We start from the raw sequence: 26,780 nt of genomic DNA, 5'->3' as shown, positions 1-26,780 counted from the left end.
GGGAGCTGCCAGAGGACAGGTGAGGTGTGATGGAAATGATCAGTTTGGCCAAAAAGCTTTCAAGAAGAAAGAAAAAAAAATGATGAAATCAGCAGAGAATGGAAGTCAAAGGAGAAGCTGTTGTTCTCTGAATGTTTGTGAGAGGAAAAGAGGAAAGAACTGATTTATCCAGCAGGTAGGGACAGGAGGGGGGGAAAAAAAAATCAAATTGATCAAAAAATTAAATATTCATAGGACATTGTTCATCAAGATTCATCTTGCCAAGTGGGTGAAATGAGGCAAGGGAAGAAATTAGCTTGCTTGAGAGTGTCAAAGTGATTATGTGATTAAATTGCAATTTATTATTTCTCCTTCAAAAGTGTTACTCCTTGATTTGTGTGTCTGCCCCCTCTCTGTTTTGCTTGAGGTGTCCCATCCTGTGTGTGCCCAGTGACTGCACAGGGCTGGTCTCAGAGCAAAGCCTGCAGACACCTCCTGCAGTCCCTGTGCAGGGCCAGGAGGTCCCTGTGCCCAGCACACCCTCTGCCAGCTTTTCCCATTGTTTATTTTTCCTAGAGGCTACTTGTGACCATCCTCCCTCCGTTCCAGCAGATCCACAGCTTCCTTTACCCATTCCACAGGTTCCTCTCTGCTCCCCTCAGCTCCTCACTCTGTTGCACCACATCATCCATCCTCCAGCTGGATCTGTGAGCAGGTTTGGTGTAGAAAAGCCATGTTTTGGTGCTTGTTTCTGTAATCCCTGAAGGCTGCAGCTTCCACTCACACAACCCTTACTCCAGCACATCCCAGATGCTGCCCTGTGCAGGCAGAAAAAGCAGGGAATAAACTTGTTCTAATCTTTTATTTGAGAACTCAGCCTCTCGTTGTTGTTGTTGTTGTACTTACCCTAGAAAGCAAAGTTATTTCTGTTTTGCTGCCCGATAAAGATTTAGTGGCATATGTTGGCTGTTTGAAAAAACACACTATTAATTCCTGGCTTGTTTATGAACAGCACAAGGCTTGCACAGGTTAATTAGTTGAGGAAGGCTTTTCTTCAAGTGAATGAGCAGGCTTGGGGTTTATAGCTCTGTCACCCAGTTTATTTGTTCACTTTCTGTTTTATTTGGAAATACACTTACACAACAATAAATAAAGTCAGCCATGACAAGGCTTGTGTCTGCAGCAAACATTTAAGCCCTGCCAAGGTAGTAATCCACAGAACACTTGGGGTTGTCAGCCTGCAGGGGCTGGGTTTGTCTCTGAAGCAGTGGGAGGGATGTTTGGGGTGACAGGGGCTGTGCCCAACTGCAGCCAAGAGGGATTGGGAAGGAGGGGACAGGTGGGAGAAATGACAGCGTGGTGTGGGCTGCAGACACACCAGGAAAACACATCAGCTGCTGTTTGTAGGGAGAGAAACCTTCACCCCTGAGCCACCTCCATGGGCTCTGGCTGGTGCAGAATCACTGAATTGTTTGGGTTGGGAGGCACCTCTAGAGATCATCCAAGTCCAACCCCCCTGCCCAGGCAGAGTCACTTGGAGCAGGTTACAAAGGAAATCATCCAGGTGGGTTTGGAATGTCTCCAGACCCTCCCTGGGCAGCTGTTCCAGTGCTCTACCACCCTACAGGGAAAGAAGTTCTTCTTCATGTTGAGGTGGAACTTGGTGTGTTTTAGTTTATGGCCATTGCTCTGTCACTGGGCACCACTGACATGAGTCTGGCACCATCCTGGCACCCCTTGGAGAGATTTGTATGGATTGATGAGATCCCCTCTCAGTTAATCTTTACTGACAGCCACCCTGCCCTGGTCAGGTGTGGTTAGTGGATCGAGGGGTTGCTCTGGAGAGGTGGAAAAGGGTGAACCTTGGCTCTGAAGCAGAGCAGCAGCTTGTGATGAAATGAAACACTGAGTGAGAGCTGGAGCACCACAGCTGGAGGAACTGCAGGGATGAGGTGGCTGAAGGGACCTGGATGGGCCTGGAGAGCTTCATCCCACAGACACTGCAGGGCTTGGAGTAGCTGCTTTCCTATCCCTGGTTAACAGTGTTGCTCCTGTAATTGCCATTACTTTAATCCCTATACTGAGTCCTCAGGACATCTCCCATTTGTTGCCAAGCCACTGGCAGTGGAATGGCTTTTCCTGAAGGAGTCCATGTCCTCATCCAAACCCATGTCCTACTGACCTCTTTCAGGCACAGCTGTAAGAAAAGCATTACCTGCTCATCCAGCTGCTGTCACTCTGGCTTGGAAGAGTGATAACACTGCTTTGAAATATTCAAGCTGGTCTTCTGCTCCCAGGGTGAGGGTATGGCCAGTGAGCAGAGGGCTGGAAAGGAAGAGTAGCTCCTTTGGCGCTGAAAGCCAACAAGAACATCTCCTAAAGTGCAGGTTTGGGCTGATAGAACACTGGAATGACACTGAGCTCAAGGAAAACTCAGCCTGATTAAACGGCTTTAAATCCATTTACTTGGTTGTTTCTGCTTCACTTGCAAGAGGTCATTACAATTACTTGGCATTGGCAGCCACTACTCAGAGGTTCTGGGCCAGGGTAGCAGAAGACATGATTGTCTCATAAACCTAACGAGCCATATTGATCATTGGAGAAAAAGGACTGAGGTATAAACAGCCCATATTCTTTATTTGTCTAGTTGGTAGATCTGTGTTTGCAGCCTGGGCTTGACAGTGAGTTATGGAGGATGCCATGGGTTGTGTTCCTTCTCACACAGTTCAGCATTTGCATCCCCTCCCTTGTCACCACGATCAGTGATGGATGGAAAGGGAATTTGGACCCTGCTTTGAATCAGCCCAGGGTGTCCATGAGCTGATGGCAGTGGAAGTTTGGGAGTTGCAGGACAGTGTGGCCCCATTGTTTTCTCATTGGCACTTTTGAGTGCAATAAGATCTTGTTCTTATTTTTCCTGACTCTGATGATACATCAAACCTTATGAACACTTCAGTATTTAAAAGGGGCTTATAAAAACAGAGTGACTTTGTACAGAGGTACATAGTGATAGGGCAGTGGGGAATAGTTTAAAACTAAAAGAGGAAAGATTTGGATTATGTGTTAGGAAGAAATTCCTCCCTGGGAGGCCCTGGCACAGGTCGTCCAGAGAAGCTGTGGTTGCCCCTGGATCCCTGGAAGTGTCCAAGGCCAGGTTGGACAGGGCTTGGAACAACCTGGGCTAGTGGAAGGTGTCCCTGCCCATGGTAGGGGGTGGAACTGGGTGATTTTTAAGTTCCCTTCCAACCCAAACCATTTGATGATTCTATGATATCACTCTCTCAGCATTTAGGGTTTTATCAGGACTTTTTTTCTCCCTCTTCACTTCTCAGAAATGTTTTCTGTAGATCTTTTGCCAACCATCTGCTCCAGAGGCTTTTTTTTTGTTGTTGTTGAATTTTTTTTTCCCTCCTTGAAATCAGTGAAAACAAAAGATTTCTCTGAGTCCTCTGCTTTTTGTGTCTGTGCTACACTGGCTGCCCACCTTGAACTCTGAAAGGCCCATGGTGAGACTTTATTTGTCTTGTGTGGTCCAGGACTGATGCAGGAGCAAAGTCCCAGTGAGGCAGCACTGGCTCCACTCTCCTCCCAGTGTTTCCAACTGGGAAATGGCTCCACCATTCCTGCTCTTACTGCAGCTCTTTTTTAATTGACAGTGACTCTTAGTGCCTTACTCTGCATTTTATACCTTCAAATGAGCGACCTTTGATGTTGTGTTGATTAATCATTTGTGTAATGGGAGCGCTTTGCTGCCCCAGATAATAACTGGGGTACTGGGAGGTGTGGGGGTCCTTCCCAGAGGACCCCACAGGCCCTGATAGGTGGGACCCTCGAGGTTACATCTGGGGCAGCCCCAGCACATTGTTCTTTATTGAATCCCAGGGTTTGGTGGTGCTGAGGGGAACAGCATCAGTTCAGATGCTCGAGGGACGAGGACAAGGCAGGAGCTGCTCCTCACCTGCTCCCCAGGGACGTGCTCAGAAATGCTAGTTGCACAAAACAGTAGAAATGAGGCAGTAGGAAATTAAATATGCTTATTAGAGCTAAAAATAGCAGCTCTGTTCTTTGGTGATGCATGAAAAAAAAAGCCCCCTGTACCAGAAAAATACTCTGGGCCTCTGCCAGGCAACAGATGCGAGGAACCTCTCGCAGCCTCGCTGGCGGAGCCGGTGCCGCTGCCTCCGAACCTCAGGGCTCCTATTTTTAGCAGCAGATCAATGTAGGCTTTTCTGCCCGTGAAGGAAAAGGCAGGCTGGGCTGTCCAGCCAGCAGGGCAGGTGTGAGGAAGGCTGTGTTAAATATTCATTCCTGTCAGACAAAGACTCACTCGTCTCTGTGGCTCGGGCAATGCAGAGGGAGAATCCACACAGGATCTTGAGGGTGATGGGGATGAGCTTGGTGCAAGGAGGCACCTCACTGACCTGGCAGCACTAAGGCACTGCCATCCTGGAGGAGTTCCCACTCCTTGAGCAAGCAATCAGCCAGATACTTCGTTGAGTTACGCTGCTGATGGGTCCATGCATCCATCTGTGGGTGGAGGTGGCGTATCCTTGAGCAGGGCATTGGGTATGAATCCAGTGTCTGAGACCTCAATCCAAAGCATTTTGCAAGCTGGTATTAATTAACCTTGGCAATGCCCTTATTCCTGCACTGTAATACAGCACACACCAGTCCCGCCACCCTGGTACTTGCTGTGGGGAAACTGAGGCAGGCAGGGATGACCCTTCTCTTCTGTGCCCTCCAAAGAGCCACAGAGCCCATGTCACCCTAGTCCCCAATCCAATAATTCAGTGTGCATTGGTCCTGCAAACTTGTGTCATTCAGACAGGCTGCAAAGCTGCTCTTTTCCCAAAAAGCTGCTTTCTTTCAGATGCAGCTTTGAACCCGTCTCTGCCCGTGTGAGAGGGAGCTGAAACACCGGCAGCGACAACTCAGCTCCACTCCCCGGGCAGAAGGTGCAATGCTGCACCCCTGTGGGAACTGGGAGCCTTGGACATCAAACCTGGGATCTCTGGGTGGACACACACGAGCTTTCTGTGATCTATTTAAGCCTAAGTAGCCCAGGCACTAAAAGAGAGGGAGGAAGGGGGGCCCTGGGCATGCGACTTCTTTCTTAAAGAACTGGTGGTGCTGCAGGTCCCTGAGGGATGGAGGCAGCTGAGATTTCTCCAGCTTGCAGGGATCCTGCAGTTGTGTTTTGCAGCTAACAAGCAGTCAGCACTGTCCCTTCTTGCAGGCAGGTTAACCCTCTAAACTCGACACACGTTTCATCTGGAAGTAGGTATATTTGATCATAGAAGGGGGGAGGAAATTAAACAGGAGCCCCGTGCAAATAGGAAGTTATGCAAATCACCTGTACATTAGACTGATGAAGTTTGGTGTTGCTGTTTCAACTCACACTGCCTGAATGCAAATTCTAAAGCAATCTGCCAAATGCCAGCAAGCTTGACATGCATGACAAATCAGGCCAGTTCCCCTGGTCCTTTGTGCTGCTGCTACCTCAGTTCCCTCCAATATTGTACATATTATAACAATGTCATACATATTATAACAGTATTATACATATTATAACAATAATAGACATATTATGACAATATTATACATTCTTTCTGACCTTTTCCTTCTCTGTCCCTTGCTCCTCCTGGGAGGGAAGAGTTGTTCAGCATGAATGGGAGACAGTTTGCTCTGATTCACAGGGACCATCATCTGCCTTAACTCCAGTCCATCATAGAATTATAGAATATCCTGAGCTGGAAGGGACCCACAAGGATCATCCAGTCCAGCTCCTGGCCCTGCACAGGACACTCCAAAATCCCACCCTGTGCCTGAGAGAGTTGTCCAAACACTCCTTGAGCTCTGGCAGCCCTTGGGGCCATGCCCACTGTTCCAGTGCCTGACCATCCCCTGGGGGAAGAACCTGAGATTTCCCTTAGAATCCTTGGATTTACATGGGTTGGCTCGATGGAAATTTGTCCTCTGAGCTCCCTTTTGCACTGGGGGTTTTTCAAGAGGATCTTTCCCAGAGCTGCCAGCAGAATTCTGCATGAGGCCACCGAGCCAGGGATTTTCAGCATGGAATTATCAGAGGCTCCAGGATGCTGGCAGGGTGGCCGGGGATTAATCGGGGCGGCCACACAAGTGTCCTCTCGTTATTAAACCAAATGAGTCATTTTCTCAATAAACTATTATATGTGCTGGAGAAAAGGCTTTCCTGGGTAATAAAAACTCAACTGTGTTTTCTCAGCAGATATAATAAAAGGAGGACTTGACCGAGTTCTGGAGCAGCATCCAAGACATGATCCATCACCCGAGAGGAGCCTGGAGCTCCCTGTGGCACAGCAACTTTGGATGCTGCAGCTTCTTGCCCATGAACCAGCGATTTCCTGAACTGTGAGAGAGGGCTGGAGCCTCACTCCTCTCAGGCTGATTTAATGCTACTGTGACTTTGCTGAAGTGCAGGGTAATTTATGATTTCTGGGAAAAGAATATGGATTTAATGAGAGGGTTTTAAACCTCGCAGCTGCCGGATTGAAACAGTCGCCCCACGTCTTGCTCAGATATTTCTCCCTGTACCTGTAATGCTTTGCCTGTTCCCTCTGTGTTCATATTTAAACAAGGACTTGCCCTTGCATTCCATCTCCTGCAGTGACATCATGCTTGAGCCATCCTGCTTCACCTCTGCTCCTCCAGCTGGAGAAGAAAAATCATCTTCAACAGTCACTGCATTAATATTTTAAGATCTGTCGTGGTTTAAGCCCACCGGAGCTAAACCTGAAGAATAGGAAATATTCTTGAATGTCTGGCCCCGCCATCTCCTTCTGCCTTTTTACTATTAAATATGTTGGAGAGGAAATATCAACCTCAGGTTTTGCTGCTTCCCAGGCCTTGTTTGGGTTGGTTTGTTTTTAGGAATAGGTGAGGGGGTTTGGGTGTCAGCTCTCCTGAGCAGCTCAGGCTCACTGTAATTGTGTTATTTCATTATTTTCACTATTTAGGTCTGAGGCTGGGCTGGCCAGGGGAGTGGGCTTCTGGCACAGCTGGGTGATGTTCCCTCTGCAAAGCAGGGAGGCTGCAGGGGACAGAGCCAGTGGCTGGATGTTCCTCAGCACATCATTCCCAGCAGCAGGTGCTGGGAATGTGGGGTTGCTGCCCATAAAAATGTCCATTTTTGAACACAGACCAAGCCCTGAGATGGCAAGTGAAACACCACCAGTGATGCTCTGCTCTGCCCTTGGCTCCTGCTGCAGTGTGTGGTGCTGGGGACAGTGCCCAGCCCCATCCTGTACCAGCTGGGGTGCTGGCACACTGGAGCCGGGTGATGGAGGATCTGGGGCACCCCTGTGCCCCCACCTCGCTGCCCACTGATCACACCTGAGCCCAGCTACGCTGAGAAAGCACTTGAGCAGAGTAAACACACAATTAGTAAACGTGTGAGCAGCACAGAGCAGAAATCACTGTCTCAGCTGCCTCCAGGACTCTGCACCGCGGTTTAATCGGGTATGAAATCACAGTGATCTCAGAGCCGCCTTCCAGAAGTTATTTGTAAGTGAAGTCTTAATGCAGACGGGGCTCTTATTATTCCTCCTGACTTGCCTCATTGCCCATGGCCTTTAAAATGTTGCTTTCACATCTTCTTCCTTCTCATGTTCTCTCTGCCAGCTCGGAACTAATCCAAGCAGGACCTGGGTGACTCCTGCTCCTCTTTCAGAGCTGCTTTAGCCCTGGCTGATGTCTGTCATGTTCCTTGGATGAACAGAAACCTCTCTGAGGCTCCTGGAATAAGAGATCTGCCAGGGGGAAGGGAGGGGAGGGAGCCTGATGCATTAAACGGCTCAGAAATGCCCTGTGTTTGTGTTTGCTTTAACCTCTCCAGACAGAGCCTTCAGGAGACCTTTCCTCAGTCCCACAGCTCTTCCCCATCCACCTCTTCCCTGGAAGGATGCTGCTGAGAAACAGTCAAAAGTCCTTCCAGGCAGAAGCAAATTTTATTTATATTCTTTCATATTCTCTCTATTTCAGAAGAGTTCATGTGCTGTGGCTGAAGTTGCTGTGGAATCGTGTCCTGCTCCTTGCCCTGCACTCCAAGGGACACAGGCAGCTCTGGAACTCAAAGGTCTGTTTTGTTGCAGGGTGTATTTCTTGTGGATGTATGTTAATGTTGCTCATCAGTATAAGTAGGATCAACAATGATCTATCACTTGTGGCTGCACCATCCATCCCACCCTGGTCCAGGACCCACTGTGAGTGTTCCTGCTCAGAGTGAGATTTGGGCAAAGGCCAACGTGGGACAGAGGATGTGTTTGAGCACCCACAAGCCAGAAGACACACTGAAAGTGCTGGGGTTTTTTTTATTCTGAGGGAGTTTTTTTGCAAGTCCTGACTTTGAGGGGGAAGCTGGAAATTTTGAGGTTGTTCACAGCCTCCCCATCTGTGGGTCTGCTGCATCTCCTCTGCCTCTTGTGCCTGATTCCTTGTGCAACTCTCATCTCAACAGCACTTCAGAGCTGAGAGAAAACCACCTCGTGGCACACTCATCCTTGCTTTAGGTAGCCCCTGGTGATTTAACCCAGAGTTTCTGGCCATAGTGTGATTTTTCCCAGTTTGGGGAAGAGAGGGTGGGTTCAGCAGGTCCCGAGGGGCTGCTGGAGGGAGGATGCTGCAGAGCCCTCACACTGTTTTCTTTCTGGCCCATTGATCCCCATTAGGAAAGCCCTCAGTGCTGCTCTGCCTGCTGAGAGAAACCCTCTTCAGCACATTAACAGAACAGCAGAGCTGGCACACAAAGACCCAGCTGAAGCCAAGGAATGTGGAGTCAGAGGGAGATGCTGGAGGATTTTGCCTTTGCTGGCAGACTCGGTGTGGAGAGCTCAGGAAGGCAGAGCCTGGGGATGCAGCAAGGGCCAAATTTCTGTGGGCAGAGGAAACATCATAAACCTGCAAGTTGGATAATCTGGATAATGTGATGCTGGGATCTTCTCAGCATTGAGGAGAGAAGGCTCTGGGGAGGCTTCATTGCAGCCCTCCAGCACCTAAAGGGGGCTTATAAAACAGAGGGAGAGTGACTTTTGGCATGGGCAGATAGTGATAGGAAAGGGGCCACAGTTTTAAATTAAAAGAGGAGTGATTTAGATTAGATGTTAGAAAGAAATTATTTACTCAGAGGGTGGTGAGGCCCTGGCACAGGTTGCCCAGAGAAGCTGTGGCTGCCCCAGCCCTGGAAGTGTCCAAAGCCAGGTTGGACAGGGCTTGGAGCAACCTGGGCTGGTGGAAGGTGCCCCTGCCCATGGCAGGGGGTGGAACGAGATGATCTTCCAACCCAAACCAGTCTGGGATTCCGTGATCTGAGAGTCACAGGTGGGAGCAGTTTTGGAAGCCTGGATCCCATCCTCACCTGGGCTGCAGTAGGAATTCAGGGCTGAGCAAGCACAGCAGCAGCCAGGGAAGAAGGACCAGAAAAATCCCAGGCTCTTGTTCTCCTCCAAAGCTGGATCCAACCTCTTCCCACCACTATTCCCCTTCCTGTGACAGTGGTTTCCCAAAGACTTGTGCAGGAGAGGGGCAGAGAAACTGATATCTGGAAGGGGCTGGAGGAAGGTCTGGATGTTTTCAGAAGATGGATGAGGATGTGACTCCAAGGACAAATCTGGGGTTACAGTGCTGCTGCTGCTGAGAGGAGAGGTCTGAATCCTGAATTTTTTTCTTGTGGAGGTGAAGTGAGGTGATTTTTAAAGACAAATTTAAAGTCGGGCCACATATATCATTAGGGATGTGGGACTTCAGGAGTCTTTATTATTAATTAACATTTATACTGCAGTGATATCTAGGGAACCCTCCATGAAATCAGGGTCCTGTTATGTGAGGGCTGTACAAACAGACTGTGCAGTGCTGTCCCTGCTCCAAAGAGCTCACAAACCAGATGGGGAATGAATGGGAAAGGGAGACAAACCAAGTCAGAGAGGAGCAAATTTGAGGCATCCTCAGGTGTGGGTGGCCAGGTATGGCCCCAAAGTGCCAGAGCTGGCTGTCCTGGGCTGGCTTCTCCCCTGAGGGACATTCTTGTGACCTCCTTAACCATCAGTGTGAATGGCACTTGGCAGTGCAGGAGCCCTGCAATCCGTGGGTAGAAACATCAGTTTACTGTTGTAGGAACCAGCTGCTCATGCTCTTGTTTTGATTAAAAAAAAAAACAAACTCTGTGAAGCAGGGAAACTCCTGGCTGCTGTCCTGGGAGAAAACTCTGCCCCTGCACTGCACCAGAGGCTGGAATGGGAGCAGTTCCTACCCCAGGTGTTGTTTTATCTGGTTGTATCTCTGCATAAACCAAGACTCAGTATGAGCATATTTATATTTTTCCTTCAGTGATAGACTCAATGCATTTTGCAGTCTGTCTGCAGGAGCATTTACTGTTCCCCAGATGAAGTGAGGTGGAGTGCAGAGCTCCCCTGTGCTCCTACAGAGAGGTAGACACAGGGGAAGGAGCCCATTGCTGCAAGGTCTGCTCCTCCTCTGGAGAGGCTCCCTCCTCTCCAAGGGCACAGAGTTCTCCCTAAAGATGCCAAGTTCCTGAAGCAGTCAGTATTTCTTATTTTCACATAATACCCACAGAAGGTACAGCTGTTTTCTGCTGACTTCCTCTATCCTCTGTGATGCAGCATAACTCCTAATTTCTGCATCCTTGCTCAGTGGCTGCTCTGTCTGTGGTGTTCCCACAGGATGTCTGGTGGGTGAAGAACTTCCCCCGTGCTCCCCAGCTTCAGCTCTTTGTGGTGTCCATTCCACCACTGGCAGGATTGCAGCAAGTTCCTCTTCTTGGAGCTTTTCTGCTCTGTGATTCCCTGTTTGGTGCCCATGAAATGTCCAGCAAAGCTGTTCATTCCTGGTGTTGGCTCCTGAGAGCTCCTTGCACGGGGGTCTCGACAGACCCGGGGTAGGGACATGCAAGGGGTGAAGGGAGGCAGCTGGGCTCCTCCATCCCATCCTTCTCTTGGCATTCAGAACCCAGGTCTAAACCTCATTTTTCGTGGATTTTGCTCCTCCCTGGTGAGGTTCAAAGCAGGACAAACCTGCACACGTGCTGAGAGCTGTTTGTTCCCTGTGAGCAGGGTCAGCAGTGCCACGAGCTGGCTGGTTTTGAGTTAATTATGTCCTTTTGAATGTGTCTCTGTTTGTTTAGTGCTGCTGTCCTATACTATGCTGTAGTGCAATTAATCAAGTGTCAGGATGCTCTCAGCCCTCCTACAGAATCTTTCATGAGATGCTATTTAAAATGAGATGTTTTGCTCATTACAGTGGGTTGGTTTAACCAAAGCTTCCCATCCCAAAGCTCAGAGCTGTTCAGTGGGGCTGGGAGAGCCAATCCTGCATGGGGATGTCACAGAGGGAGGTTTCTCCTCCTCTTTTAAATGCAGGAAGAGATGCTTCAAGGCTTCAGACAGTAATGTAAAATAATAAATGAGTTTCCAGGAGGGAGAAATAAAACAGAACGAAGCAGCTTGTGGAGAAAGACAGCCCGGGATTGATGGCAAGAACAGGTGCCATGCAGAAATATGTCCCTCAGAAATGAGGACTGATTTACACTGTGCTGCCATGAAGCTGTGTGAGCCTAACGCGGTTCCTTGTACTCCCTCTCTTTTCCACTTAGAGGGATAATTAGGAAACATTAGCCAGCCAGTTCAGGGAGAACTCATCCTTCCCATTTCTTGTCCTGGTTTTCACACTTCTCTCCTCTCTGCTCTCCCAACTGCAGAGGCACAGAAATCAATCAGGGTCCCAAGGCTTTCAGAAGATTGTCCATCAGGGAAAGCAATTTCCCAACACACAGAGCGTAGGGTAATTCAAAGAAAGCAAGACCACGGGCTATGCTCTTGTGTGAGGGTAATTTCAAAGTATATTTCTGTTTTCTACTTCTTTTACGTCCTAGTCTGGCCAGAACAGTATTATGAGCTTTGGAGAAAGAGTCCAGCGTGGTAAATGAGGTGGCAACAAACTCCTGCTCCTTATCAAAGCATTCAATCACTGTCAGGAAAGTCGTCACTAACCCAGCACTCCTGGAGTGCTTTTTCCTGAGGAATTGCTAAAGAGCTTCAGGAAAGCAAAGCAACATTTCCTCTCGCTGCCTATAATTGATATTTTAGGTGTGGCAAGAAGGTCCCTGCCCAGGGAGGTCAATGCCACCTGCCAGGAAGCAAAGGCTGTGTGTCCCATGTCCCCCCTCTGCTCCCAGCAAAGGGACATTATGTCCATGTGAGAGACTGGTGGATGAGTCAATGGATGAATAAATGCTCATGGAGCAAAGAGAAATCATCTGAAGGGATTAGAAAGCCTGGGGTGGTTCCTGGGCTGGGGCTGGGGGAGGAATTATCTGCCAGCTTCCTGCAGAGCAAAGGTGGGATGAACAAGACCCTACTGGAGACTTAATGCCCAGTTTGTTCAGCTCCAGAATTGCATGAATGAGGCCGCACCTTCCCCCTGTAGTCCTTTCCAACCTGACCCATTCTGTGCTTCTGTGAATGCAGGCAGTGTCCTGAGGGGTCTTTTTATCTAAATATGACACATAAATGCATATGATATGCATGTATAAAGATAAAAAAAGCAAATTTAATTTCCTCTCAGCGGGTATTTCCATTTATCAGATATACCAACAAAATTTCTTTCGTTTTTTTTCATAAAGTTGCACGAAGGAGGCACCGAAGCAGTCACTTGATAACAACAAAGAATCAGCTTCCCAAATGAGGAATCTCCCTCTTGTGTCATAAAAAAGACTTTTCTGTGTTACCTTTGGAGAAGTTATGGCTGTTAAATCTTACATAGTGTAACACAAGCCTTCCTGAAGTGCTGAGAAAGCCATTTCGGGCGGAGCCAGAGAGCCAAGGAATGAAAGGGAAACCCTTAGAAATTGAAATTACAAAGCGCCTGATTGGAAAAAGGGGTTTCCCAACATCCTTTGAACTGGAGCTGCTTCTTGGCTGCTGGAGTAGGCTCACTCCAGCACTTCCCAAAGCAATTGAGGGAGATGGAAGGAGTGATAGTCTGGCTGCGAGGCAGGGAACCCTCAGCCAGGAGTCGCTTCCCTGCTGAGCCGAGTGTCTTTTCCCCCAAGGTGGGAACAGCAGCTGGGAACAGCTCCAGGAGCTCCTGCATGGCTCTGGAGTGACATTTGGACTGATGGCAGGTCCCTCTGGCCCAGGCAAGGGATGGGAATCAGCAGCCAAAATCTGGCAGAGCCAAACCCAGCCAGGGAGCCCAGGCTGGATCCAGGGCTCCCACGGCCCATCGCTCCTTCCTGAGACACCAACACCACTCAAGGAATTTTTGGTGTGGAGGAAGGGCTCACACTCATAATTTGGGCACCACTGTGTTCCCAAGAGAGAGTATGTATATACACAAGTATAAGGAATAATGCTGAAAGAATTTTCCCGTTTTTTGCATGCTTACTTTGGAAGACTGAGGTTTGTTGTTTGTTTTTTTTTGGCTTGCCTACCATATATTTTTATAAAATGCTTTATTCCTATTTCCCTGAGGTATAATTGGCTTTTTCTCGATAAGCTAAAAAAAAGGAATTTAGAACACCTCTTCAGCATTCACTTGTTTAAAAGCAAACAATACCCCAACACTTAAAACCAAGGGTGCACTTTTAAAAACAAGGCAAGGCAGTAACTTGTGCTTTAAAAAGCCCCACAAGTTTTATGAAGCTATTTTACACAGCTCCGGAGTTTCAGGAGGGAAGGAAAAACCACTCAGTCAAACCCAGAATATATTTTTATAGCCAGAAAATTTCCAGAATGAGACTATAGATCTTGTGTTAATACGGGGAGCCTTCAGAAATCCACACCCCCCCTTGCCAGCACAAACAACACACAGCTCTAGAGATGGATGTCATCTGATATTTAAAAAGAAAAAATACATAACTCCCAGGGAGGCAGGGCTGGCTCTTCTCCCAGATGGATTCTCGTTCCGACAACATCAAGAACATGACAGATGTGCTTCTTTCTAATTGTTTCTGTTTGTGGTTTATCTCTGTGATACATCAGGAGGAATCTCTCTGATGTGTTCCCTCCTGGAAGCTTTTTTTGGTGGTTAATGCTCTCCAGAGGGTCGTGAGCCTGCCCGGTGCTGCTGAGGGGGCTGGACCCCATCCTGGTTCCTCCTTTGGGCTCCCAAAGAGCCAAGACCTCCCACTCTGACCCTGCAGGACCTGCAGCCCCCCAAGAGCCCTTCGCTCTTCTCTGTGACTCATGTCACACACCATGACCAGACACAGGGAACCAGAAGTACCTGCACACCCTTGTGCTTGTCCTCATGGATGTGCAGGTGTTGGAGCCCTCACCTTGCACACCTCTGTTGTGTCCTTACACCAGAAATCCACCCTGCAGGCAATCACAGGCAGGCACCTCCTTTTTCTGCCTCTATCTGACACTCCTGCTGATCACAGAAGTCATGGAATGGCTGAGTTGGAGGGGACCTTAAAGATCCTCCAGTTCCACCCCCTGCCACAGGCAGGGACACCTTCCACTAGCCCAGGTTGCCCCAAGCCCCACCCAACCCTGGACACTTCCAGAGGTGGGGCAGCCACAGCTTCTCTGGGCAACCAGTGCCAGGGCCTCCACTATGTGTTAAAAAAATATACAAATATAAAGTGACCAAACAGCCTGGAAAGAAATGTGTTCCAGACCTGGAAAGCCTCCTCCTTCTCCTGTACAGCTAATTTATTGCCCCCCAAATGCAGACCCATGGGCACCTGAATATATTCTTTATTTTTTAATATATTTTTTTCTGTATGGGCTCAACTATGAAATGATTTTTTTCTCTCATCTGCACTAATTTTCTGGATTTCAAGGCTGCAGTTGTTTATTTGCCATCCCTGAGACCACCTAGGACGTTTAGGACTCTCAGTCCCTTCAGATGTTTGCTCTTCAGCTGCTGTGGGTTCACCAAGTGTCCTCCCCAAGCCCCAGAACAGAGAAGCTTTTGGTGCCAGATGTTCCCTGATGTAACTCATGTATCCGTGACCTTTCCAGGCTCGATTCATCACCAGTCAATCAGCCTCACGCAAAGCTCTTTCCACACAAAGGTCTCCTTTCTCCTGTGTTTCCAGGAGTGGGACCGGGCAGCGTCAGGAATGTTCGCAGCAGGAATGACCGGCGAGCAGATGATCCCGCCCATGATCTGTGCCAACGTGGAAATACAGGGAAATACAACCCCTCCCTCGCTGCTCGAGATGTAAATGTCAATAACCTTTCAGCTGTAATTTGTGGGACTTGGAAAAACAGTTCCAGCGCGGCAATTCTTGGAAAACCCGAGCTCCCGTTGAGCAGCGAGTGCTGCGGACACGCGGGGGAGCTGCAGCCACGCGAACGAGGGAGCAGATCCCACCCACCCGTGTTCCACACGCCGGATTCCCGGGGCTCGGAGCGGTTTGGGGCTGCAAACCCGGATTGGTTTGGATTTCAAACGGTGACTGACCCCAAAGTCAACACAGAAGTGCAGGTGGTGGGGACGGTCTGTGTGTTCTGGGAGTGTTCTGTGCTGGGAAGGGATGTTCGCTGCAGTGATGTGCGAGCATCGATCCCTCACTGACCATCACACCAGATGTGGATCTTTGTCCCTACCCGCTTTTCCCCCAAAGCCCTTTTTTTTCCGGGAAGATGAGGTGCTGTGCCAGTTTACAGCCAGCTTACAGGTCTCCCTGGCAGGCTGCTCGTCCTGCTCTCGTAGGATGTGGTGAGTTAAGTCAGCTTTTGCTTTGTCCAACTTCCTTAATCTGTGGCACCCCATGAGCCCCCCTCCCCTTTTCTGAGCAACCCTCCTGCAGCCAGCCCCTCTCCCTCTGCCAGCAGCCACCTCCTCCCCTGGTTCTACCAAGACTTCCCAGAGCATCCCCCCTCCTCTTACACCCTCTGCAGCCCATCCTTCCTTCTCCAAGGGCTTCACTCAGCACCCTCATGTCCTAGCGAGGGTGTTTAGGAAGTAAAGAGAAGCCTGTGATGGGAGCTATCACCATTTTTCATGTATATGATTGAAGGATGTCTGCCCTAAAACCATATTCCAAGGATAAAAGAAGAGACAACAGGTGAAAAGCAGAGAGACGGGAGAAGCCCAGGGTGAGAGAAAGGTAATTACAATTACAGGTCTTAATGTACCAACTGCTTGTGGCAGTGCCACAAGGGCACTTCCAGCCTGGCACGGCTCAGGAGAGGTAACCCATGTGCTTTTTTTTCCCCCCTGGGCTCTGAGACAGAGACACTGGAGGCACTGCAAAACTTCCAGTATTTATCGAGGCTGGGAAATAATGCTCAGACAACCTGTCTAGACAAAGCCATCCTCTGAACATCCTAGACACGAGACTGCAATGGTTAGAGGTGGCATTGTCTCTGTGTAAAGTCCTGTCACCATGTGACACCTTTTTGCAGTGGATTTGGACACTGCTGGGTTCGTGGCAGGTGCCACAGGCCCTGTGCTGCAGCTCCATGTGTTCCCAGCACTTCCCCACAGTCACACTCACAGAGTCACAGAATCAACGAGGTTGGAAAAGACCTCTGAGATCATCGAGCCCAACCTATGACCAAACACGACCTTGTCAAGTACACCAGAGCACTGAGTGCCACATCCAGTCTTTCCTTAAAAGCTTCCGGGGACAGTGACTCCACCACCACCCTTCCAACATCTAATCACCTTTTCTGTGAAGAAATTCTTCCTAATGTCCAACCTAAACCTCCCCCAGCACAGCTTAAGACAGTCCCAGCAGTGGGAAAAGCCATTAAAAACCGTTTTCAGCTCAACAGAACTGAGCACGTTAGCGATGCCGAGTGAGCACATCCCGTTGAAGGTCAGGGGTGGAATGATTTGCCACGTTCTCCACAGAAAGGGTCGGTTCCTGTTCTGGCTTAGCAGAGTGCTGGGTAAGCAGCTCCAGCAGCGAAAATCCTGCTGCCCTCAACAGTGTCGGTGACCCCGCTCCAGCTGAGGCATCCATGGGCAACATTCCTTCCAGCAACCGTTTCCAGCGTATTCAGGGCTCTTTCCTCAGCTGACAGCAGGTAAATAAATCTAAACACTGGTTTTTCCACAGCACCTCCATGCAGGGGAGTCACTCGGTGCTTGTGAAAGCTCATCAGAGGGAAGTTGTGACAGGCTGTAAGGGATGTGCCCAGGTGAGTCACACCACGGTGTAATGGTCCTTCCCAAAGAAAACACAAGTGTTATAAACACCCTCGGGCAAAACATCAGTCTCGAGAGTGAGGCCATCTTCAGGCTGGGCTGCCATGAAGGGCAGGACCGGGAGGAGCGAGGGGAGCAGGCCCAGAGCTGCTGTGAGGGGAACGGGATTGTCCCAGGAACCATGAGGGGAACAGGGCTCAGAAACACTGAGGGGAGTGGGATCAGGAGGTGTGAGGGGAATGAGACTGCCCTGAGCACCGTGAGGGGAGCACAGCTCAGAACTGCTGTGAGGGGAGTGGGACTGGGCAGCATGAAGGGCTCTGGTCTGCCCTGGGCACTGCGACGGGCACTGCTTTGCCATGGGTACTGAGGGGACACTGGTCTTCCATAGGCACCACGAGGGACTCTGAAACGCACCGCCCTTGCACAGGCACCATGAGGGGCTGAGGGGCACTGGTCTGTTACGGGCATCATGAAAGGCTGTGAGGGGCTCTGGTTTGCCACGGGCTCCATGAGGGGCACACTCCTGCCCCGATTCCCCTCCAGCTCAGGCACCGTCGCTCTCCCAACCAGGGGCTCTGCGGGGATCCTTTCGATGTGTGTCTATTCACCACACTCCCGCCGCCTGGGCCCCGCTCCCGGGTCCCCGCCCGGGCCGTCGCCTCAGCGCGGGGGCGGTGGCTCGGGCGGCGCCCCCGGCCCCGCCCGCGGCGGCCCCGCCCCGCCCGCGGCGGAAGTGACGCGCCAATCACGGCCGCCCGCTCGCTCCGCCGCGAACAAAAGGGATTTTCACCCTCCGCCCCGCCCTCCGCGCCACGCCCACTCCGTCTGATTGGCTGTCGCCACCGCGCCACGCCCTCTCCCCGCCTCCCTCGCGGCGGATTGGCTCTAGGACGTGGCTCCCGCGGCGCTGATTGGTGGGGGTGCCGTCAATCAAGGAGGGGCGGGGCAAAGGGGCGGGGCGGCCGATGGGGAGCGGAGCGGCGCGGCGGCGGCGGCGGCAGCGGCGGCGCGGGGCAGGTCGGTGCGGGGCAGGGCAGGTCGGTGCGGGGCAAAGCGGGTCCCGCCTCGGGCTCCGCGCTCGGTCCCGCTCGGTCCGGCCCGTCCTGGAGCGGCACTGAGGCTGCGGGCGGGCAGCGGCAGGTGCGGGGCGGCGCGGGCTGAGAGAGGGGCGGTGGCGGGGCCGCTGCGGGCGGGGGCGGGCGGCCGCGGCCGCGGCTTGGGCGGTACCGCGGGGCGCGGAGGCCGCGGGGAGAGCGGGGGGCGTTCCCCGGGAGCTGGGCCGGGCCTGGCGCGGCGGGGTGGGTCGTCGCCCCCCCGGGGATCCGCGGTGCCGCCCCCGGTGCCGGGGGAGCTCGGGGGGCTCCGGGCGGCGGCGGCGGGCTCGGGCTCCGGGGCGGCGTTTCCCTTTGTTTGGGTTGCACCGGCCCGGTTGTGCAGCTCGGGAGGCACCGAGCCGCCCCCTCCCGGGGTGCCGGTGCCCGGGATGCGCCGCTGGAGCTGCCCCGTGTCCCGGGGTGACCCTCGTCCCGTCCCTGTGCCGGGGTCACCGGCGATCGTGTGGCAGGAGGGGACGAGGCTCCCCCCGGGCTGGGGGGGCTGAAGGTCAGCGATGGTTTTGGTTCTCTTTCAAGGTGCTGCACAGGGGCTGTTCAAGGACTCGCACGAAGCACACGCTCAAAATATTGCTGGTTTGCTTCTTTTCCCTGTAATACTTAAAAAATTAACAGTGCGAGGATGTTTTTTGGGAGCATAGATGTCCTTTCTCCTGTGAGACAGACACATAAACCCTTCTCGTTTTAACCTAATCCTCCACAGTTGTGATGCAACGCCAGGTAGCACCGTGGATGCACAATTATAAAGTGCATCTTGGCTTTTTTTTTTTTCCTATTACATAAACGTATCGTGTAATTATTGTAACGACTCGAACATCACGCTACACACGCAGCAGCAGTTCGGGGAACTTGTCTATCAGGAGTTCCCAAACTAGTCATTTGGGTTCTCCCGGGAATGCCATTACACGACTGCCCGTGCTGGCTCCTGGGAAATATCAGCTCCTCCTCGGGGACAGGCAAGAGAAAAGGAAGCTGATTCGGGGTTATGGAGATAGAGGCATTGTTGCGTTGGCACAGCTTTGGAAATACCCTGTTTCGGAGGAAAAAGGAACAACAAGCTTTGTTCTTCATTATATCACTTTAAGTGGAAGAGTTTTGAGCCAAGGCCTGCAGAGGATCTTGAAGCTTCCACCTGACAAACTCCCCTCTCTGTGCCTCGGGCTGATCTTTGATTGCTGCCCTCTGCCTCCAACCTTTGCTGCGAGTCCGGTGGGTGAAGTTCTCCTGTGCTGGCAACATTCTTTCCCTTGGTTCGTGCTCGTATGTGTGTGAGACGAGTGAAATGGAACCTGCACTGGTTTCATAATCACCTCGCCGTGATTCAGGGCGAGGAGGAGCTGCCACGCTCTGGAAGCTTATCTGTTTTGTTCCTCAAGTGGCACATGCCAAAGATAACTCCCCCTGGTTTGTTGGCTTGTGTGGTTGTACGTACGTTTCAACTGCTCTTGATGGTTATTTTCAGTTAAATACTGGGAAATAACTTTCTTAGAAGAGTTTTATCTCCACTCACGCTCTGCTGGGGAGACTCTGATGGTCCATAGCTGAAAGGAAGCTCACCTTTGGGCAAGCAATAAGTAATTATCTTTGTTTATGCTCTAAACTCAGGCTTATTGTCCAAAAATGGTGCTATATCTCAGGCTCAGGGAAAATATTTATACCATCAGACTAAATAATGAGGTCCTTGTGGTTTGCTCTCTGATTCCACTCAGCCTGTTTCCCTGGATGGGAAGGGGTAATGTGCCCTGGGAATTGCTAGATCTTGTTTCTGATGCTGGGAAACTCTATCTCCTGGTTAAAGGTTTGGAAACAGAGGGTCAGGTTCCCCAGCTGAGGCATCCAGATCCCTTTGGCAGAAGGGGGCTGTTTGCAAGGGGGAGAACTGGGTGATTGAATAGGGTTGGTGTGGTCTCTTGTTAAAAAGTGGGAAGAGGGAAGGCACCAGGGATGTGTAGCCTGAAAGCAGCCTTGGAATGGTCAGCTCAGGAGCCTGTGATGCTGAAAGGCTGGGAATGGATTTGGATTTAGATTTGGACAGGGGGAGGAGGAGCTCAAATTTGTGCTTATTAGCTCTTTGATCCAGAGAAGCTTCTTGTTCTTGTAAAATAACAACTTGGAATGAACAGAACTTCTTTTTTTCCCCCAAGTTTTCAGCTCCCTAGGGTTGAGTGGCCCTGAAAGGGAACTCTTGGGGTTGTGGTCCATTCAGCATAACAGGAATCTACCAGGTGGGTTCTAGAAGCTCCCTGTGGATCCCTGCAGAATACAGGTGCATTTTAATGGTTTTTTTAGGGCAGTGACCTTATTTGTAGCCTCTGTTCCCAGTCTGTCCCCTCAGTGTGGGGTAACTGATGCCAGCAGAGCAGTTAGAGGTCCAAAAGCAGCAGGTTGCACACAAGGAAGCTGAGGCTGCACCACTTCTCTACCTTTAATGTTACCTCTTGTTGTTGTATAAATGATTGCTGTTGCAAACTGGCTCCTGCTCTTTATTTCTCTTAAGTATTTTTACCTGTATATTTTAGGCCAGGGCTTGTTTATGTTATTAAGCTGATTAAAGACTACAGAGGCGTGGTAAGAATAGCAGGGCTTATTCCTATAACACTGGGAAGTACAAGTCACAATGGGACTATTTAGGATATAGAGTAGAAATTATTACTGCCCAGACTAATAGCTTTTAAATGCCAAACTGCAGCTGGTAGCTGCCCCTGCTGTAAGAGTGAGCTGGTTGGTGGCTCATGGAGAGATGCAGCTGCACATTTCCATGTCATCCCTTTTTAAGGGAAAAGCCTGGATAGAGTCACGTTGGAAGTCTATGTTCGACACTTGCTGTCCTGGGGTGACAGAATTAGATGATACATTTTGTTCCGAGATCTCAAAGGAAACTTCTCCTTTTTAGTTCTGGTTTATAATGCCAGAAAACCAATATAACTTGGGGAGTATCTGGCAGAAAAAGTTATTTCCCCTCAGTACTGATTCAGTCTTAGCACCTGTGAATTTACCCTGAGCAAGGACTGGGGTGGTCTTGTGCATCTCCTGAGCAGATGTTTGGATATTCCACATTTAAAAGCTGCCCAGGGAAGTGGTGCAGCTCAGACTTAAGCATAGTAAATATTAAAGGCTAAAAACAAGCCCTCTCTCCTCACCCTGTATGGCTACTTAATTGCATTTTAGCATTAATTTGCTGCTTCTGTTGCATTCTCTCCCTTTTTAAGAGAAACAAGTTGTAAATCACACTCTTTCCCTGTGGTCTCAGCTAGGCAGGATCCTCATGGTGACAGAACTATCCAGCCATTCCTGAAGCTGATGCTCATTCCCATCCTGGCCCACTCAAGGTGTGTTGACTGCTCAGAAGGTGTAACTCTTGCTAAAGAGTGACCAGCACTCTCCTGGCCCACCAGAGTGTGATTTAAGTCAGTAGAACAAGTTTCCTAAGTGACACCCTTGTGTCAGCTCCAGATCAGGCTTTTTTAACATGATGACAGATTGAACAGGTTTTCCAAACGCTCCACTCGTGGGTTTTCCTCTGGAATGTGTGGATGCAATGCTGACAGATCCACAGTGTCCAGTTAGGTTGGGTTTGGAACAGCCAGTCGTGGGCACTCCCACTGATGCTTCCTGAGCAGCCCGTGGCAGTGGGAGGGTGACCCAGAAGAGTCTGAGAGTAAGAAATGTTGCTGCTTTATGGAGTTTCATGTAAAACACTGCATGAAGCGTGTGATGAGAGCCCTCCCTGCTTAGCAGAGGGGCAGGGAGCACATTTCTGATTTCTCTTGCTGTATGAAGCTACTTGCTCCTCTCTGAGCAGAACTTTCTGTTCCCAGTGACTGGAAAACTGCTCTGGCACAAACAAGACAGAACTTGCTTTTGTGTATAACTCTCCAAGGCACAGTTATGCAAATCAGTTGTAAAGGAGCAGTGACTTCAGACAAATTAGGCTTCAGCTGAATGTTTTAGCTGGATAGGCTTCTCCAGTAAAGGCCAGTTTAACCCTTTATCACTTGTCACTGGAGTTTGAAGTCTCTGAGAAGCTTCTTGGTGCTGTAGAATTTTCTTACTGACGTGAAGTTTGGTGAAACCTGGACTCAGAAAAGTGTATTTGATGGTTGTGCAAAGCACAAGACTGTCTCAATGGATATATCTGCATCACAGACAAGGATTTAGTCTCGCAATTATTTCCATTTTTAACAAAATAATGTAATGAAAAGGCTTATTACTGGCCAGCATTAAGTGTAGCAGCAAAGATGCAAGGGAATAAAAAGCTTCTTCAAGTGCAGTTCAGATGATGGATCTCTGTTCTTATGTAGGCAGTAAAATTGTATTTAATAAATGATGGTGATAGTGAAACAGTTGGAAATAGTGGTAATTAAATGTGTATTTTCCGTGGCATTGATTTTTGTAAAGTGGTTTGGGCCTGTTCCATTAGGAATGGATAATGGCATTCCTAGGAAACATATCTCAGCACTGCAATATTCCCTTCACCATGGAGCTTGTGTGGGTGGCCCAGCTTGGCCTTCATTCATCACAGCTCCTCAGTGATGTTTGCAGCTGCGTGATCCAGATGTGTCATTTACAGCTTTTAAATATCCATGTTTTTTCCCCCCCTTTCCTGTTAACTTTGGCTACTTCTTGGTGAATATTATCCTGTCACTTTAGCCCTGCACGCTCTGCCCTCACCATCTGGGTGTGCATATGTTCGTGTCCCCTGGGAAAAGGTGGCAATGCATCTTCTACAGCTGGTCTTGGAAGCTGGAGAGAAAATGATCCCCTTGTTTATTGTTCCCTTCCCCCCCTCAGGGCAATTTGCAATCCAAAATCTGGAAGATGAAGTTAAATGGAGATTATATGTCACAGCTTAGAATACTGATTTTAATGTCCAAAGAAACACCTAAACTAAACTCTGTTCCTTTTTTTTTTTTTCCAGGTTTTCAGGATGAATCTGGAAAAACTCAGCAAACCAGAACTACTGACACTCTTTAGCATTCTAGAGGGAGAATTAGAAGCAAGAGATCTTGTCATAGAGGCCCTAAAGGTATGTTGTAAGCACCAGGATAAGAGGCAAAAATGACATCAGTTCTGCTGTTGTAAGTTCTGCAGAGCACTTGTATCCAGGGTGAAACTGGGAGGCAAAGACTTATTACTGGCTCAGAATCCCATGTTAATATCAGCAGGATTACATAATAAATGCTGTATTACCACCCATGCCTTGGAATTCATTATGGGAAGGTGGCTGCAAGGATCATTTCAGCATTGAAACACAGAGTTACCTGCGTGTTTTCATCCTTCCTCATAAAAGAACCACGTGTTTCTGCTGTGCAGAAGCTGTCTCAGAATTCCTTTGTTGGTTTTGTTCTCCTTTAGCAAGGGAAGGGCTGCTTAAAGCAGGAACTCTGCTCACCAGGAGGGCTCCCAGATTAGTCTTTTAGTGAGAATAATGTCACACTGAGTGAAAAGCACCCGTGGCTTTGTATTGACTGAGCCACTGGCACTGCTGAACCCCAGACTTATTCTTTCCCTTTGCTGGCACAAGCATTAGTGTAGCCTTCCAGTGAGGCAGAAACCAGCTAAAACTGCTCAAAAAAAAGTCAAATTTAAGCCCCATCAGTGCAGGTGATGTGGTGGTGGTGGTGTGAGCACACCTGATGGGACAAGGGACAATGGTGCTGGAGCCTCTTCTTGCAGGGGTTGTTCGTGGTGCAGGAAAACTGGCTGAAGTGCTGTGGTCTGTGGTACTCTCTGGCCAGTTTGTTGTGTTAATATTAAGCCTGGAAAATAATTTTAAAAATATATAGTCCATGTGTAATGCTGCTGCTCTTTGAAGGAGACCTGGTTGGCACTCAGCCTCAGTAAGGTGGAAAAAACCCCAGTGGTATAAATGATGGAAGGGGTCAATTTTTGAAGCAATGAGTTGTGGCAGGGTTGAATATTGAAGGCTTTTCCAAGCTGAGCTGTCACTGCTGATAATGTTTAAAATTCCCAGCTATTTCAAAAGAGGAATGGCAGCTTGCAGGCCTGGGAGCTGCAGGGCTTGGTTTTCCAGCAAAAGCTTCTGTAGCTTGATTCCAAACACCTTTTGGGGGAGTAGAGGGATGTCCTCTGCTTATGTTTGTTGTTAATTGTTTTTGCATTTAAATAATATTTTCATTTTGGAGGTATATCTTCACCCTCTCAAAACTGTGGATCAAGTGAAAAGGTTTAGCTCCTGTTTTGAAAGAGATTTGTTTCTCCTCTGTCCTGAGATCTGTTTTCTCATTCTGTGTGGTCAGAATTTGTTACCCAAACAAGCCTGACTTTAATATTTCAGTGTGAAATGCGTGTAATGGAGCACAGGGAGACCGATGGGAAGGAATGCAGCAGCTCCATTCCAGAGGCCTTTTACTGCCTCCCTTCCAGTGTAAAGCAATTATCTCTTCTGTTGAAATTTAACCTGCAGTTCCCTCTCGTGTGAGGACATTAATACAGTCAGAATACCCTTTGACTTAATTTGTCAAGTCCTCATAACTGAGACGAAATTAAATGAAATTGTAACCTATGCTTGGTAATTATGGAGTATAAAATACCAAGCTAATCAAAGGTTAGTGCTGTTTTCCCCTTCTCCTGTGAGGGATAATGCTGTAGGGTTTCATCTGGAGATTGGGAGGAAAGCTGGAGGTGGGAGGAAAGGGCAGGGAAAGCTTTGAGTCAGAACTGGCTCTTGCTGCCTCCTGAGCATGAAAATTGCAACCCCTGAAAAGTGGCCAGTGCCTGCAGCAGTGGGAGATGTTGGAGATCTCCAGCTGTGCTGCTCCTCACATCCCAAAGCTCGTTCCCAGGGATGCTGCAGCCCAAGCCTGGCTTCCTGCTGGCAGGAGCCTGCACTGCCCTTTCCATACGTGGAAGGAAAAGTCATGTAACTGCTTAATCTGGTGGCTGGGCAGAGGTTCAGCAGCAGAGAACTCCCAGCTTTGCTTTGTCCACTTATTTGGAATATAGAGCCAGAGAAATTCTGGGGTTTGCTGTGTTTTTCTCCTTGTTTGCTGATAGTAACTGTGGTAACAGCTTTACCGAGCCTTCCTGGCTGAAGACTTTGATTGTGTGTGACTAATTAAAGGAAACCTTGCTAAGCTGTTTACTCACGTTTTGATACATTTAGGTGCTGCCCAGAAGAAAAAAAAAAACCTTTTAAGACCGAATTAAAGGTTGAAACTCTGAGAGCATTTAGTTTAACTTGCATATATTGGACAAATTGAGCTGTAATTTACCCTGAGAGGGGTTGGAACACCCAGGGCTGGGGGAAGGAATTGTCTGACTGTGGTCTCACAGCTCTCTCTGTTCCCTAAGTGTTGTGGACTTTATATCCTGCCTCAGCTGCCAAATTTCTTTGGAGGAGTGATAGTTTTATGGGATGTGCAGGTATATGTTGGGGAAAAAGGTGGAGTTCAAACCTCTGAACTTTATTAGGGGATTACACGATCCTAAATCATGCCGGTGATTTTCCCCAGCAGTTACATTAAACACATCAGTGTCAGTGGTTAAAAATCAGAATTTTATCTGCCTATTTACTTCCCACATAGTAGCAAAAAATGCATTTCCCTTCATGGGCTGATTTAACTTCTAGTTCAGATTTAAGTGCTTCTGAACTCTGGACGTTTGAGGCAAATCCTTTGCTACATAATAAGAAAGGACAAGAACTTGCAGGGAAAAAAGCCCCTCCATTTGTAAACTTGTAACCCAGTCTGCAATAATTGATCCTCCTGCACTCTCAGAGACAAACATTTTGCATCTGGCATTTAGCAGAGGGGATCCATGCATGCAGATGACAAAGCTTAAAATAGTTTCCCTCTCCCTCCTGGTATCAGCCCTCGTTGGTTGGCACTGGCCCTGCTTCCCTCTGGGTCAGGCTGGAGCTGCTGAGCCAGGGGTTCCACTTGTGCTCCTTTGCTTTCCTCCCTGCCCAAATTTTTGCTCCTTGCTGCCTTCTCCAGGGACATCTCTTCACACCCCCCCTGGAGCCAGCAGCTCTCCGTGTGCTGGGGTGGAATTTTAAACTCCTGGGATGTGTTTTGTGCTCCCAGAGCAGTTGTTAGGTCGCCTCTGACTGATGCTTCCAGCATATCAGGACTTGCCCTCCCTGACTTGTGTCCTTGCTTTTCCTGTAGTTTACTTTTTTCCTGTGTATTGGAGTGCTGGGCATTGTAATGAGGACAATCATCTCTCCCTGTGAACCTGGTCTTGCCTTTTAATGTCCATTTAAAATTGTAATATTACTTCAATTTCAACAATTATTTATTCAATTATATTGAATAAAATAAAATATGTTGAATATGTATATTATATATATTCAATATATATTATATATATTTCAATATATTTTTATATATTTCTATATATATTATATATATTATATATTTCAATATATTTTTATATATTTCTATATCTATTATATATATTTCAATATATTTTGTATATATTCCAATATATGTTATATATATTTCAATATATTTTGTATATATTCCAATATATGTTATATATATTTCAATATATTTTGTATATATT

At 48.9% G+C, this 26,780-nt stretch overlaps 1 protein-coding gene across 4 annotated transcripts in view; it reads left to right on the top strand.

Moving 5' to 3' along the window:
- Window positions 1–18,102: 18,102 nt before the first annotated feature.
- CTTNBP2NL (CTTNBP2 N-terminal like) overlaps window positions 18,103–26,780 on the top strand; it is a 22,967-nt gene continuing 14,289 nt past the window's right edge. The window contains exons 1-2 of one of the 4 annotated variants that reach the window (XM_027659858.1): window positions 18,103–18,156; window positions 23,170–23,277. In XM_027659858.1, the coding sequence (XP_027515659.1) occupies window positions 23,179–23,277 (99 nt within the window). In that variant the 5' untranslated portion in view covers window positions 18,103–18,156; window positions 23,170–23,178. Of the gene's footprint in view, window positions 18,157–18,255; window positions 18,280–21,393; window positions 21,581–23,169; window positions 23,278–26,780 lie in introns of those variants that run through there. The other 3 variants (XM_027659859.1, XM_027659857.1, XM_027659862.1) reach the window with 3 other exon arrangements.

Source organism: Corapipo altera, unplaced genomic scaffold, assembly GCF_003945725.1.
Source record: "Corapipo altera isolate COAL_440 unplaced genomic scaffold, ASM394572v1 77b, whole genome shotgun sequence".
Taxonomy (NCBI): Eukaryota; Metazoa; Chordata; class Aves; order Passeriformes; family Pipridae; genus Corapipo; species Corapipo altera.
Note: the sequence above shows the minus strand (reverse complement) of the source record. Positions and strands in the feature narration are given on the sequence as shown.